Consider the following 15,302-nt stretch of genomic DNA (forward strand, 5'->3'; position numbering starts at 1 on the left):
ACACTTTCAATCTATGAATATAGTAACTTTCTGCTTTCTGAGATTGTCTTTATTTCTTTTGTCAGTGGTTTGTAGTTTTTACGATAGAAATTGTGCATGTTTTGTTAGATTTATAAGTATTTTACGGTATTTTGGGTTCTTATTTGGTAAATTTTGATCTCTAATTGTTCAATGACGTTTTAGCATATAGATGTGCAGTTGATTTTTTTATTTGAATTTTATTACATGACCTCGCTAAACTTATTAGTTTTAGGAGCTTTTTTTTTTTTATAGATTAGTTGTCTGCAAATAGAGGCTATTTTACTTTTTCCTCTCTAATCTATGCCATTAACCTCCTTTTCTTTATTGGCCTGGCCAGGACTTCCATCATCATATTGAATAGGAGTGACAAGAGCAGGCATCTTTGCCTTGTTTCGATCTTAAGGGAAATACATTCTGTCTTTTGCCATTATGATGTGAACTGGTTTTTTTTTAAACAGATGCCCTTTATCAGGTTAAGTAAGTTATCTTCTTTTCCTAGTTTTCTGAGAGTTTTATTTATTATGAAAGGATGTTGAATTTCGTCAGTTTTTTTTTCTGTATCTGTCAAAGTGGTCATACGGTTTTTCTTCTTCATTCTGTTTATATAGTAAGTTATACTGATTGATTTTGAAAGTTGCACCAGCCTTGCATTCCTGGCATAAACTCTAATTAGTTGTGGTTTACTTTTTAAAATATATATATATTTTCTTAATTAGGTTTGCTGATATTTTGTTGAAGTGTTCTGTTTTATGTTCATGAGGGATATGGATTTGTAATTGTATTTACTTGTAATGTCTTTCTCTGGTTTTGATATCAGGGTAATGCTGGCCACATAAAATGAATTGGAAACCATTCCCTTTTCTTCTGTTTTCTGGTAGATATTGTGTACAATTTGTATTCTTTCTATTGTAAATGTTTGGGAGAATTTTCCAGGGAAACATCTGGACCTGCAGTGTTAGAGACTTTTAACTACATATTTAATTTTTAAAATAAATTTACAACTGTTCAGGTTATTATTTCTTCTTGAGGGAACTTTGTAGTTCTTACAGAATTCATTTTATCTATGTTGTAGAATTTATGGACATAAAGTTGTTCATAGTATTCCCTTTTGAGCCTTTTAATGCCTCTAGAATCTTTAATGATGTGCCCCCTTTATTCCTGAAACTGCTAGTTTTTCTTTTCTTTTTTCAGTCAGCCTGATTACAGCTTTAATGATTTCATTAATCTTTTATAAAGAATTAGCTTTTGGTTTCATTGGTTTTTTTTTTACTGGTTTTCAATTTAATTGATTTCTGATCTTTTACTTCCTTTCTTGTGCTTTAGTTTTGATTTCTCTTTCTTTTTATAATTTCTTAAGGTGGATATTTAGATTATTGATTTGAATCTTTTCTTCTTTTCCAATATTAGCATTTAATACTATAAATTTCCCTCTAAACTCTTTGATATACCTCATTTGCATTTTCTTTAGGTATAAAATATTTTCTGGTTTCCCTTCTGACTTTATTTTTTACTCATGAATTATTTAGAAGTTTGTTGTTTAATTCCCAGATATTTGGGAATTTTCCAAATATCTTCTATCAGTTATTAAGAGAGGAGTATTGAAGTCTCCATATACAATTGTGGATTTGTCCATTTTTTCTTTCAAATTTGTCAGTTTTTGCTTCATGTATTTTTAAGTCTTGACATTATATGAAGCATTCTCATTTAGGATTCTTATGTATTCTAGGAAAACTGACCCTTTTTATCATGTTATATCTCACTTTATTCCTGGTGTAGTATTTCTTATTCTCAAGTCTACTTTGTATGATATTAATATGCCACTTGAACATTATTTTGAAAATGTTTGCATGGTATATCTTTTTCCATCTCCTCCCCCCCCCCCCCCTTGATATATGTCATTATATTTAAAGTGTATTTCGAATACACAGCATAGAGTTGGATCTTGTGTTTTATTTTAATATTTTTTTAATTGATTTCAAAGAGGAATGGAGGGAGGGGGGGACATCAGTCATCAATAATGAGAGTGAATCATTGATAAGCCGCCTCCTGCACGCCCCCTGCTGGGCACTGAACCCACAACCCAGGCATGTGCCCTGACCTGGAATTGAACTGTGACCTCCTGCTTGGTTCATAGGTTGACACTCAACCACTGAGCAACACGCCTAGGCTGGATCTTGTTTTTAAGTCCAATTTTACCATTTTATAATTGGTATGTTTAGACCATTTATATCTACACTAATAAAAGAGAAACATGGTAATTAGCGTACGACCTCTACCCTTCCCATTGGCTAATCAGCATATCCTTATGCAAATTAACTGTCAGCCAAGATGGCGGCCAGCAGCCATGCACTGAAGCGAACAGGGAGGCTTGCTTGCTCCAGTGATGGCGAACTCCAGCATTCCCCGCCTGACTTGCCGGCCTCTTAGCTGCAACTCTAAGCAACTATGTTGCAAATATAGAAGCTAAACAAAACCCCAGAAACCGGCTTTCAGTCAGCCAGGCTTCAGCCAGCCGGACCGCAACATTGTATCAAATACAGAAGGTAAAGGCCAGAAACCTGCTTTCAGCAGTGAGGCCTCAGAGCTAAAGCTGGCCCAGAATAGAAAAAAAGAAAAAGAAAAAAAGGAGCAGTTGAGAGCTTCAGTCACCCGCCAGCCTGAAAACGGACCTCAGCCCCTCACCCAGACTGGCCAGGCACCCCAGTGGGGACCCCCACCCTGATCCAGGACACCCTTCAGGGCAAACCAGCCGGCCCCCACCCATGCACCAGGCTTCTATTCTATATAGTAAAAGGGTAATATGCCTCCCAGCACTGGGATCAGCATGACAGGGGGCAGCGCCCAAACCCCCTGATCTCCCTGCAGCTCTGTGTGTGACAGGGGGCGGGGCCACAACCTCCCTATCCACCCTGCTCTGTTTGTGACAGGGGAAGGCGCCCCAACCCCCTGATCAGCCCTGCTCTGTGCCTGATAGGGGGGAACTCCCCAATCCCCTGATCGCCCTGCGGCTCTGTGTTTGACAGGGTGCAGCGCCCTAACGCCCTGATCGGCCCTGCTCTGTGCGTGACAGGGGGTGACGCCACAACCTCCCCATCGACCCTGCCTTGAGTGTGACAGGGGGTGGTGCCCCAACCCCCCAATTGGCCCTACCCTGAGCGTGACTGAGGGTGGTATCACAACCTCCTGATCCACCCTGCTCTGTGCATGACGGGGCGGCTCCCCAACTCCCCAATCAGCCCTGCTCTGAGCCTGACCAGGGGCTGCACCTAGGGATTGGGCGTGCCTCTGCCACCCGGGAGCAGGCCTAAGCCAGCAGGTCGTTATCTCCCGAGGGGTCCCAGACTGCGAGAGGGCACAGGCTGGGCTGGGGGGACCCCCCCCCCCCCCCCGAGTGCACAAATTTTTGTGCACCGGGCCTCTAGTTTAATATAATTATTGATGTGGTTGAGATTTTTAGATCTACCATCTAATCATTTGTTTTCTGTTTGTCTTCTCTGTTTTTATTCCTCTGTTCTCTCTCTCCTGCCTTCTTTTCTCCTTCTTTGAATTACTTAATTTTCTTAGTATGGTAATTTATTGTCCTTTTTGTTTGTATCTCCTTGTATTTTTTAATGTTTTCAGTATTACAACAAACATATATACTTTGTGTTAATATTTTGCCACTTTAATAGAATGTATCTTTAACAACTATATAGGTTCCTTTATGTTATAGTTTTCATGTGTATTTCATCTACATATATTTATTTATTTATTAATATATTTTATTGATTTTTTTACAGAGAGGAAGGGAGAGGGATAGAGAGTTAGAAACATCGATCAGCTGCCTCCTGCACACCCGCACACCCCCTACTGGGGATGTGCCCGCAACCAAGGTACATGCCCTTGACTGGAATCGAACCTGGGACCCTTCAGTCCGTAGGCCGACGCTCTATCCACTGAGCCAAACCGGTTAGGGCATCTACGTACATTTAAAATTCCATAAGGCAATGCTCAGATTTTTATTTTCAATAGTCATACTTATTTTAAAGAATTTAAAAAGACAAAAATAGTCTGTTGCACTTACTTAGGTATTTATTATTTCTATAACTCTTCCTCTGTTCCTATAATTCCAACTTTCCCTCTGGTATTATTTCTGTTCAACCTTGAAGAAACTTCCATTAGCATTTCTTCTAGACCAGGTCTCTTGGCAATGAATGCTGTTAGTTTTCTTTAATCAGAGAATGCCTTTATTTTAGCATTTCTGAAGGCTATTTTTTCTGGATATAGAATTCTAGGTTGACAGTTGTGTTGTTGTTTTTTTAACAATTTAAAGATAATGTTTCGCTGTCTTTTGCCTTTTATAATTTCTGATGAGGAAGCTCTAATTATTTGAGTCATTCCTCTATATATGGTATTTCATTTTTCTCTGCTTTCAAGATTTTTTTAACTTTGGTTTTTAGTGATTTGATTATGATGTCTGGTCATGGTTTTCCTTGAGTTTACCTTTTTTTGTGGTTAGCTGAGCTTATTAGATCTCTAAATTAATCTTTCTCCAAATTTGGAAAGTTTTGAGTCATCATTTTTCCCAAATTTTTGTCTCTTCTGGGACTCCAGTGACACACTGTTTTCCCACCTGCCTTTAAGGCTCTGTTATTTTCTGTGTTTTTGTTGTTGTGTTTTTTTCTCTCTCTGTTCTTCAGATGAGATCATTTATATCTTGAAGTTCACTGACTTTTCCTTCTGTCTAATCGGCTCTTGATTCCATCCAGTGAATTTTTTATTTCGGATATTGGTGTGTGTTTTTTTTTCAGTTCTAAAATTTCTATTTAGTCCATCTTTAATAGTTTGTATTTCACTTCTTTCAATAGTGGTTACCTTCATCTCATAGAGCACAGTTATAAAGTCTCTGACTGATAATTCTAACATCTGGTTCATCTTGGTTGGCATCTGTTGATTGTTTTTCCCTTGAGAATTGATCACATTTTACTGTTTCTTTGTAAGCCAAGTAATTTTGGATCCTGGACATTTCGAATATTGTGTTGTGAGAGTCTGGGTCCTATTAAAATCCTCTGGATAATTTATTTTTTTAAAGCATACAAATCAGCCAGAGTAGATTCTGAATATAGGGCCTGTTTCACCTTCTTCAGGTGACAATGTCAATAAAGTCTTTAAGACCTTGGCTGTGCTTCCTGGGGTCTGTTTCATGCACATGAGATGTTACCAGAACTTGTACCTCTTTGCACACAGTATCCAGGATCCCCTTGCTCCTGCTCCCGAGTGGAGGGCAAGGTCCCCTTTTCCAGTCCTTCCACCAGGTAGATGAGATTTCTCTCAAGTTTTTGCTGAATATGCCATCTATAAAGTTCCTCTAATGGGTCTAATCTTGTGTCCAAGCCAGAAGAAAAGAGAGGGAAAAGAAAACAGGAAATCATCCCCATATGGCTTGCTTCTTCATGTTTTGTTTCCATAATCTGCTTGTAATATTATTTTATTGGTATTTAGCCTTTACTTTTCAGAGTCCCTAGATTGCTGCTTTTTGTATTTTGTTCAGATTTTTTTGATTATAATGATGGGGAGAGATAAGCTGTGGTGGGCTTATCTAGTTCGACCACATTTTGTTTTTCAATTGGCATTTAAAAATATGGAAATGTTAATTGTAAATATCTGTGGCTTAGATAGATTATGGCCACTTTTATTTTCTTGTGGTAAAAGTTTATTCGGTATTTAAAATACCAAAATTTCTAAGTGAAGAAGCTTGCTAATATTAAATGTGGAAGAACATAAAGCATCTCTTTTGGACAAACAAAACATAATGATCATTTCTATCTTTATTATTCATTTAACACAACTGATTAAAATAAAATACACACAGACATGTGCCTTTTCAAAGCAAAAGTGTTGTGAATGGCTTTGAAGTATTGGTATCTATCTTGTTTTGAAATTAATAAAGAAAAACTTGAACTTTTAAAACTTGTAAACTATTTGCTTGAATTAGCTACCTCTTTTCTGAAGAATGTAGAAAGTAATAAATCAAAACCTTAATTCAAATTATAAGTTATGTCTTCTAAATTCACTTTGGCTTTTACCTTAAATAACAAGTGTAATTTTGATTAATGTTTAGTGATTTCATTCACATAAAGACATACATTTAATGAGTTCATTTATATAAAGATTAATTCCTGGTTAAATCATTTAGGGAAGTATATTTAAGTGAATTTTATTTTTAAGATATCATTGATATAATAGATAGGCATTCTAATTAATAAATACAATAAAGCTTGACACTCTTATAAGGAAACTAGGAAGTTGTTTATTTGTGTTCATTGTGTTCTTTATTTAGAGTGGCTTTTTGCAGAATCCATGTATAAAATCTGTTGTTAAATTGAAGTGGCAAACTGGACCTTAGGGTTGTACCTTTTATTGACTTTTTGTCCAAAATGTTACATAAGTAGAAAAGTATTTAACAATAAACATTTGAAATATCTTTCTTCTTTATTTGTAACAAACAGTGTTTGAATCTTTGGTTCAAATTCAGTTGTCCTCCTTCCATTAACTCTGCATGGGGTTTGTGGCTTGGATTAAAGAGAGAATTGTGTTATAAAAATGACAGATTTGAATCCACTTTGAAATGGTTTAAAATTTATCATTAGGTATTAGAATTGAACATTTTTATAATTTTTTTTTAATTAATTTACTGCCTTCTCTCCTTTTAAATTAGGTGCTCTGTGGATGTGTATAGTTTTAAATCCCCACTGCAAGTTGGAACAGAAGGCCACTTGGCTAAAACAGCTGAAAAAGTGGAACAGTGTTGATGTCTGTCCATGGGAAGATGGAAATCATGGCAGTGAATTACCCAACTTAACCAACGCTCTGCCTCAGGGTGCAAATGTCAACCAAGGTTAGTCCACAGTAATATTCTGCTTTCTTCATATCTAATTGTGCACATACATTTATGACAGTAACTTACAATGAATATGGGAAAATAATTTCCCCACTTAAGAACTTACTATAACTCAAGGAATTTAATGTGTTTTGACTGTGAATATATGTTTTAATTTTTACCTGAGACCATTGTGTGCTTTTCTTCATATTCTCAGAATACAGAAGGATGTAATACTTATATGTATTAGTATGGGTTATTTACAATTATATAAAACTAGAGGTGGGGTCCCTCAGCCTGGCTGGCAATGGGGCCGATCAGGGCCGTCTCACCCAGTCTGGGGGGAGGGACCGTGGGAAGTTGGCCAGCCATGGAAGGTTGGCTGTGGGAGTGCACTGACCACCAGGGGGCAGCTCCTGCATTGAGCCCTGGTGGTCAGTGCGTGTCATAGCGACTGGTCAACTGGTTGTTCAGTCGACCAGTCGTAACGGTCACTTAGGCTTTTGTATATAGAGATTATATGGTATATAAACTTGCTTATTAACTATTTAATTTGAATATTTTTAATTTAATAAATCATGGTATAGATTGGTAATATTGAAAGGTTTTAGCAGCTATGTGTTTTTGTCTCTTTTGGTCAATTCATATTTGGGCTACTGCGTAGTCAGTTAAAAATTCTTAGTTTTAGAATATAGCAAGAATTTTATGATGGTTGGAAGGGCATGGGGTGCTGTTGGCATTTGGACTATGAAAATTCTTCATTGTGAAGGATTGTCTAGCATACTTATTTCTACCTTCTGCAGGCTAATAGTGCCCCCTACTTTGGGACAACTAACAAATGCACACAGACATTTCCAAATGTCCTCTGAAGAACCTCTGTCTTACATTTCCATCCTGTTTTGTTTGTTTGTTTTTTGAGCTCCTCTATTGGATCGACCCATTTAGCTCAAGTCCCTCTCATCTTTTTTTTTTTAATCTTTCCTCTGCTTAACTATTTTTTCTCAGCTACTATAGCATTTTCTCCTCTCTTTCAGAACCAAATCTTAAAAGTAGTTAACGCTTACAAATAAAACTTTCATTCATTAATTCATGTCACTATTTTTGTGTGATTTTGTGCTGTTGCTGCCTTTTTCTATTTTATTTTTGAGAAAACTTGAAAGACTCTAAAGTTATGAAAAATGCAAGATGAGAGTTATATGGTATCAGAAGGATCCAGAATCAAGACTGTCATTCTATGTGTGCTGGCCCCATATACAGTTGGTACTCCTGGAAAGAGATGACAATGTGCTGAGTGCAAATGTGGGTTAGCATAGTGTTCTCAGTCTCTATAAAGAAAGAATTACATGTATTACTCCACAGGGACTTGTCCAATGAAAAGGATGGAAGTTTTAGGACTTGGGCAAGATGATTGGCTGGCTCTGCTTTGTCTAGAGGTATTTGCCTTGGGAATTCAGTATTTGAAATCTGTCATATCTTTATTGCTCATGATTTTATTTAATAACTTTGAAGAAAATACATGTACCCCTTATACCCAAATTATTTTCCAGAAGCTCAGAATTTTCAAGTTTAGCAATTCAACATCTTTTCTCTTGCATTGCTAGGAAAGGATATGCCTACATCTATATAGGCAATATCTTTAATCTTTTATTTCTTTATATTTGGAAGTTTCTCTGTTTCACTCCTTACCTGCTTTTGGGGAGCACCATTCTAACATTTTACACTTACTTTCCATTTGGTTACTTTCTCCTTGGTTAAACAGGAATATTCCATTGGCTTCAGAACACCCTTAAACAGTGGTCCAGCCTCCAGATAAAACAGTTCATTTTATTTATGGTTTGGCCTAGGGGTATGAAGTCAGGACCTAGTTTCTGAGGGCAATATTTATAGCTGTTGTGCCTAAAGGCACCAGGGCTCCTGTTTTTAGCATAATGCTCACATCCTCCAGAGGGGCTGTCAGGAGAGAGCTGAACAGGCTGCTGGGGAGAGCCCGCAGTGGCCAGCAGTGCCATTGCAGCTGGGTGTGGAGTGTACAGACAGTGGGCAGAACTGCATGTGTTGGCATATTGAAGTGAATGTGAAGGGCAAATCAGGCCCTGACTTTGCTAGCAGAGATTGATTGTTAGAATTAATTAACAGCAGCAATAACAGTATTAGAATCCACACCCTTTGAAAGAGTAGTTTGTTTGACTTTTTAAAATGTACGACAATGGTAGCCAATTTTTTATTTTTATATTTTTTGATAAAATAACTAATTTCTCCCATTTTACCTTTCTGAATTTCTCAAGTTTTCTTCAATAAGTATGCATTATTATTAATACATTTTATTAAAAATTGGGTTAATATAATCTGTTTCTCTTTTTTTATCTTAATTGCAAAAATCAGAAAACTAAAGACATCTAAGATAAAAATTGACCATAATTTTGCCACCTAATCAAGCCAACATTTTGGGGTGTGTTTTTTTGTCATTGTCTACATACATAGTCAGTTTTTTCTGTGTCCCATATTATTATAGAACTTTCTGTCTTACATTTTCATTTAAATATTATTTTATTAGTATTTAGCCTTTTTTTTGTTACAGTTGGTTTTATTGTTCTCTTAGAGCTAACAACTGTTAAAAGCCTAGTGTGCCCTATACCTTTCTCTATGCTCAGACAATCAATACAATCATGTGAAAAGTTAAGGTCTTTATTTTTTTTCTAATGGAATGCTATTATTGATACCACAGTGAAGCAAATCACCAGGTAGAATTTCTCATTCTTTTAATATCTGCATAACATTAAGTTGCTCTTTTAAAAATCTCCTTTTAGTTTTAAATTCTATTTCTTTGATTTGAGCTAAACAAAATAAATGAAATGACAAAGCCACTTAAACATGTGTGAGCTTTGCACTTTGGAATATTTGATCAGTTGGCTATGAGAGGTGATGGAGCCAGTTCTTTATTGGGTAGGAGTATATTTATTCTGCTCAGGAAAGGCCCTGATAGGTTCAAAAGGCCTTTTAATGTAAGGTGCACTCTTCCCATTTGTAAGATGTATAATTAAAACTACTGCTAGCAAGGAGTCTAGGCAGGGGCCATAACACATACGTCAGTATCTGTTCCTCTCAAATTATGTCATTGATGCATTTTGATATGTCTGCTATGCTTAGATATATAGATATCTAAGTTGACCCGAGACCAAACTGAAGTAATGTCTTTCTGTTAAAGACCTTCAGAAACCTTCCAGCTGAAATAGGTGAATTTGGACTGAGGATATCTGTGTTTTGATCTTGATTGCCATTGCCTCGCTGTGTGACCTTGGCAAGTCACTTTACTTCTCTCTATTTTCAGTTTAATCAGCAGAATAGAGAGGTTGGACTTGATGAGTTCTCAGGGCTCTTCTTGATTTTATTTTTTATTTTTATGACTTCCTGATGTCTGTGCTTAGTTAGATCTCCAGTGACAGGAAGATGAAACATTATCAGCTAAGGAAGCTCCAGATTTTGCTTCTCATTTAATTAAGCCTCAGAACAGTGAGGGTGATATTTTGATATTTGAGCTAAGTAAAGTACACATAAATAAAAATAGTTTGTTCCCCTGATTTTCAGTTGAGGCTCACTAAGTTTTGTGCCATAGTTGAAGGTAAGTCTGGAGTGGGGACACAAAGGGTGGGAGTGCACGTAGAATTTGGACCATGTTATCCAGAGGAACTGAATATTCCCAGAAGTGGGGATGAGAATATCCTTTATTCCCCAAACATTTCTTTTCTCCGTCAGGTCCTGAAACTTGAACCCTCTTCGGAGTGTATGCTTCTGCTCTTTTGTGATGCCCGGCATACACTATGCTGGGGACATCACACCAGTCATGGAACCTGCACAGGAGTCAGGAGGCAGCCTGTAGGGGCAAGGTAAGTGCGCTGGTTTGTTTTGTAGCTATGTTGTGTGGCTTTGTGAACTGTTAAATATATGCATTTATGCCCTTTGGGATATAAAGTGGCATTTAACCATTATATCCCAAGAAGCATAATAGTTTTAATTGTGCAAAACCGCACAATATAGTTAAAAAATACAACCAAAAGCACAACCCTTCTGCATATCTTTAAAGGCTGATTGCATCTTCCTGAAAGGTTCCATGGCTGGTGTCACATCTCTTGCATAGTGCTTGTGAGAGCTGTTGATCCCATCAGGGCAGCCCACCACAGCACCTCCGAAGTGGGGAGCAGTGAGTTTTCATGTAGTTTTTGTGCCGAGTGCCTCCTTTGAGTGTATTTGGCATGGAAACTAGACTTGACAGTTCTTTTTGCAGGATGCCTTTAATCTTAGCTTGATGGCTGCAGAGTGTTTGTGTTGGATAAAACAAATGAGTGAATGGTGGCTCTTTGGGCTGACTTGCCTCCTAGTACTTAGGACATGAGAATATTCACCCTCCATCCTTCTGCGTAAGGGGTGAGGACAATGCGTGTGGGTTTGCTCATGAACATCTGGCCACAGAGTGGTATGACTGATTTATTCACATGTGAATAAAAGCTGACATGGCTTTCTGAATTGTGAAAAAAACAGATTCATCGAACAGGCCACATCGGACAGTGTTCACCCGAGCCATCGAGGCATGCGATCTCCACTGGCAGGATAGCCACTTGCAGCACATTATCAGCAGTGACCTATACACCAACTACTGTTACCATGACGACACTGAAAACTCCCTCTTTGACTCCCGTGGGTGGCCCCTCTGGCATGGTAAGTGCCCAAACCGGAAAGACATTTCCATGACTTACTTCTTTGTTTAGTTTCTATAGCATTATTGGAGTGGGAGGAGGAGAGCTGAGGGATTCAATGGGAGATGGATGAATGCTTGGCAATAGGAGCTGAGTTTTTCATTCAAATCAAAGTTCAGAAATGGTTTGTTGTGTTTTTTTAATAGTATTTTTTGGGGAAAACATCTTACTATTAAATCCTGTTTTTATGGATATATCTGACAGTGGCAACTTTCTCTCGCCCCTTAACTTTCTGTTTTTAGAACATGTCCCTACAGCCTGTGCAAGAGTGGACGCATTACGTTCTCATGGGTACCCCAGAGAAGCATTGAGACTGGCAATAGCTATTGTTAACACGTTAAGGCGGCAGCAACAGAAACAATTGGACATGTTCCGAACTCAAAAAAAAGGTGAATGTGAAGGAGTTTGTTTTCATTGGAATGAATGGGATTTTTGGTGATGACATCACTAGGTTTTGTGCTCTTTTGGGAGAGATGGCTTTTAAAATGAAAGTGATGGAGATGGCAGTACTTAACCACTCATTCGAAATATTTAATATCTGATCTTTGAGAAATTTTAGGTATTTTCCCCCCTGGCTTAATATTGTAAAATGTAAGGTTTTTTTTTAAGTGTCTTAGGTTAGTTAATTTTTTAAGGGGGAGAAGTTTTTATTATTATTATTTATCATTGGTACAATTTGAACCAAAGAAAGGGGGAGCTTAATATGTCAGAATTATCTAAAATATAAGTTAGCCAAATATCTTATTTTGTGACTGCATTTTAATTCTAACAGTAGGGTTCTGTGGGGTAGACTGCCTATGTTTGAATCATAGCAATTGGTCCAAACTCAGAGTCCTTGGGCAATGACTAGACCTCTCTGTGATTTAGACTCCTCATCTATGGGATGAGGCTCAGTTGAGGACCTATTTCTTAGAGTTCTTGAGAAGATTATTAATCCTTTAAAGCACTTAAAGCAGGGCCTGGCATAGTGTGTAATCACTCTAAAACTTTTTACTTGTTATAATTTGTACATAAAGACATTATATTTAAAGTGATCACAGCAGAAAACTCCTCGGATTTTTAAAATTCTGTCAACATTTGATGATGAACTGTCAGCTGACAGAACATATTTAACTTCTCTTTATCTCAGTTTATTAATCTTTTAGATTTTACATTAAGCATTACTGAGTAGTCAGAAAAAGAAATACGTATGCTTTTTCTGGATAATCTATGCACTTTTTGTTCCATCTGTAGGTATAAATCTTTTTATGTTTCTTTGGCAGGATTGTGTTTACTCTGGAATTTTATTTCTTATCCAGAAAGATAGTTTTAGTTGCTGTTGTTTTTTTCTTTTTATGTTTTTGTTTTTAATTCTTGAGTGATTATACACACTCCACCTAGGATACAGCTAAAAATTATAAAGAAGTTGTTGAAGTAGGCTGGAGGTTAGATTTTTTTTGAACTTTTAGTATCCTCTACATTGAAAATATTATAAATGTTAACATTATCATTTATATGATGGAAGAAAATTCCAAAGGTACAATTTGAACCAAAGAAAGGGGGAGCTCAGATAGTATTGGATTATAATATTCCTGATAATCAAGACTTTGTTGTTCAATCTTTCATGTTCTTCATGTCATCACTAGTTAACAGATATGTTTGCAAGATATGCTGCTTGGTCCTTTGGAAAATATTCCTGAAATTCTCCTCCCCCTAAATACATATAATATCTGGCCAAAAGGTATTTACTTCTGAAAAGTATAAAGAATGATAATATTTAAACTAAGGAAGATTGGAGCACATTTTATCCTACAAAAAGAGAGCTAGCTCATGATTATCTGATCTTTAAAAATCATAACCTTTAAGAACTGTCTTTAAAATGAGTTTAATAAAAATGTTGCAGCCCTAACCCGTTTGGCTCAGTGGATAGAGCGTCGGCCTGCAGGCTGAAGGGCCCCAGGTTCGATTCCGGTCAAGGGCATGTACCTTGGTTGCGGGCACATCCCCAGTGGGAGGTGTGCAGGAGGCAGCTGATCGATGTTTCTCTCTCATTGATGTTTCTAACTCTCTATCCCTCTTCCTTCCTCTTTGTAAAAAAATCAATAAAATATATATTTTTTTAAATGTTGCAAATCTAAGAAATGCAAAGTGTATAAAAATGTTAGCTCATGTAGGTATGTTTAGAATACATGTTAAATTAAACTGATTTGGTTATCTTTGAGGCCACTCTTAGACACATTTCTCTTTTATCCTGGGAGCAATGAAAACCTTTATTTCTGATTATTCTTAAGTATTCTGGGATTACATATCTATACCTATATTTTTCTCTACTTTTTTTGTCTGTCAATATTTAAAGAATATGTTTTTCATAGCTGTTTTTCATGCAATACAGTTACTTATTACATGGACAAGATTGGCAAATGAATTATTTTGTACATTTTTTAATACTATATGGCATGATATGTCAGCTTATGTTTTTTAATTGATATATAGTTTACATTTAGCATTATATTAGTTCTGGTGTACAATATAATACTGCACTATTTATATATTTAAAAATGGCCAGAACCGGTTTGGCTCAGTGGATAGAGCGTCGGCCTGCGGACTCAAGGGTCCCGGGTTCGATTCCGGTCAAGGGCATGTACCTTGGTTGCGGGCACATCCCCAGTGGGGAGTGTGCAGGAGGCAGCTGATCGATGTTTCTCTCTCATCGATGTTTCTGGCTCTCTATCCCTCTCCCTTCCTCTCTGTAAAAAATCAATAAAATATATTTAAAAAAAAATGAACAGCCCAATAAGTCTAGTTAACATCCATCACTACATATAGTTAAAAATATTTTTTCTTATGACATTTTAAGATCTATTCTCTTAGCAACTTTCAAATATACAATACAGTATTATTAACTATAGTCACCATGCTGTAAATTATATCCTCATGACTTATTTATTTTATGCCTGAAATTTTTTACCTTTTGACCACCTTCTATTTCATCCATCCCCTCACCTCTGGCAACTGCCAATCTGTTCTCTGTATTTGGCAGCTCAGTTTTTTAAAAATATGAGTGAAATCATATGGTATTTATCTTTCTCTGTCTGACTTATTTCACTTAGTTCAATTTCTCAATTTTTTCCCCTTTGTTCAGACACTTTACTTCTATTAATTTAGTCTGAAATTGCATCATGTTTCTTTTTTTAAAATTTATTTTCCCGTTATTGATTAAGATACTACAAATGCGTCCTTATCCCCCCAATGTCCTCTTATCCCCCCAATCCTGCCCTCACCCTCACCCCCTGTTGTCCACATCCATCACTTATGCTTATATGCATGCATACAAGTCCTTTGGTTGATCTCTCCCCCTCACCCCCACCCTCCCCTACCTTCCCTCTGAGTTTTGAGCATCTGATCGATGTTCCTCTGTCTCTACATCTGTTTTTATTCATCGGTTTATGTTGTTCATTATAATCCACAAATAGTGAGAACATGTGATATTTATCTTTCTCTGACTGACTTATTTCACTTAGCATAATGCTCTCCAGCTCCATCCATGCTGTTGCAAATGGTAGGAGTTCCTTCCTTTTTACAGCAGCGTAGTATTCCATTGTGTAGATGTGCCAAACTTTTTTAATCCATTCATCTGCTGATTGGGCACTTAGGCTGATTCCAAATCTTAGCTATTGTAAATTGTGCTGCTA

The 15,302-nt window shown here is 36.9% G+C and overlaps 1 protein-coding gene across 2 annotated transcripts in view; it reads left to right on the plus strand.

Annotated features, from left to right (window-relative positions):
* The window catches only part of ZSWIM6 (zinc finger SWIM-type containing 6), a 241,038-nt gene that overhangs the window by 202,025 nt on the left and 23,711 nt on the right, over window positions 1-15,302 (plus strand). For both annotated transcript variants that reach the window (XM_070412035.1, XM_070412034.1), the window contains exons 5-7: window positions 6,719-6,898; window positions 11,417-11,593; window positions 11,874-12,020. In XM_070412035.1, the coding sequence (XP_070268136.1) occupies window positions 6,719-6,898; window positions 11,417-11,593; window positions 11,874-12,020 (504 nt within the window). The remainder of the gene's footprint in view (window positions 1-6,718; window positions 6,899-11,416; window positions 11,594-11,873; window positions 12,021-15,302) is intronic.

The sequence above is a fragment of the Myotis yumanensis genome, unplaced genomic scaffold (genome assembly GCF_028538775.1).
Source record: "Myotis yumanensis isolate MYYU_CA2020_CCGP unplaced genomic scaffold, mMyoYum1.0.hap1 SCAF_4, whole genome shotgun sequence".
In the NCBI taxonomy this organism is placed as follows: domain Eukaryota; kingdom Metazoa; phylum Chordata; class Mammalia; order Chiroptera; family Vespertilionidae; genus Myotis; species Myotis yumanensis.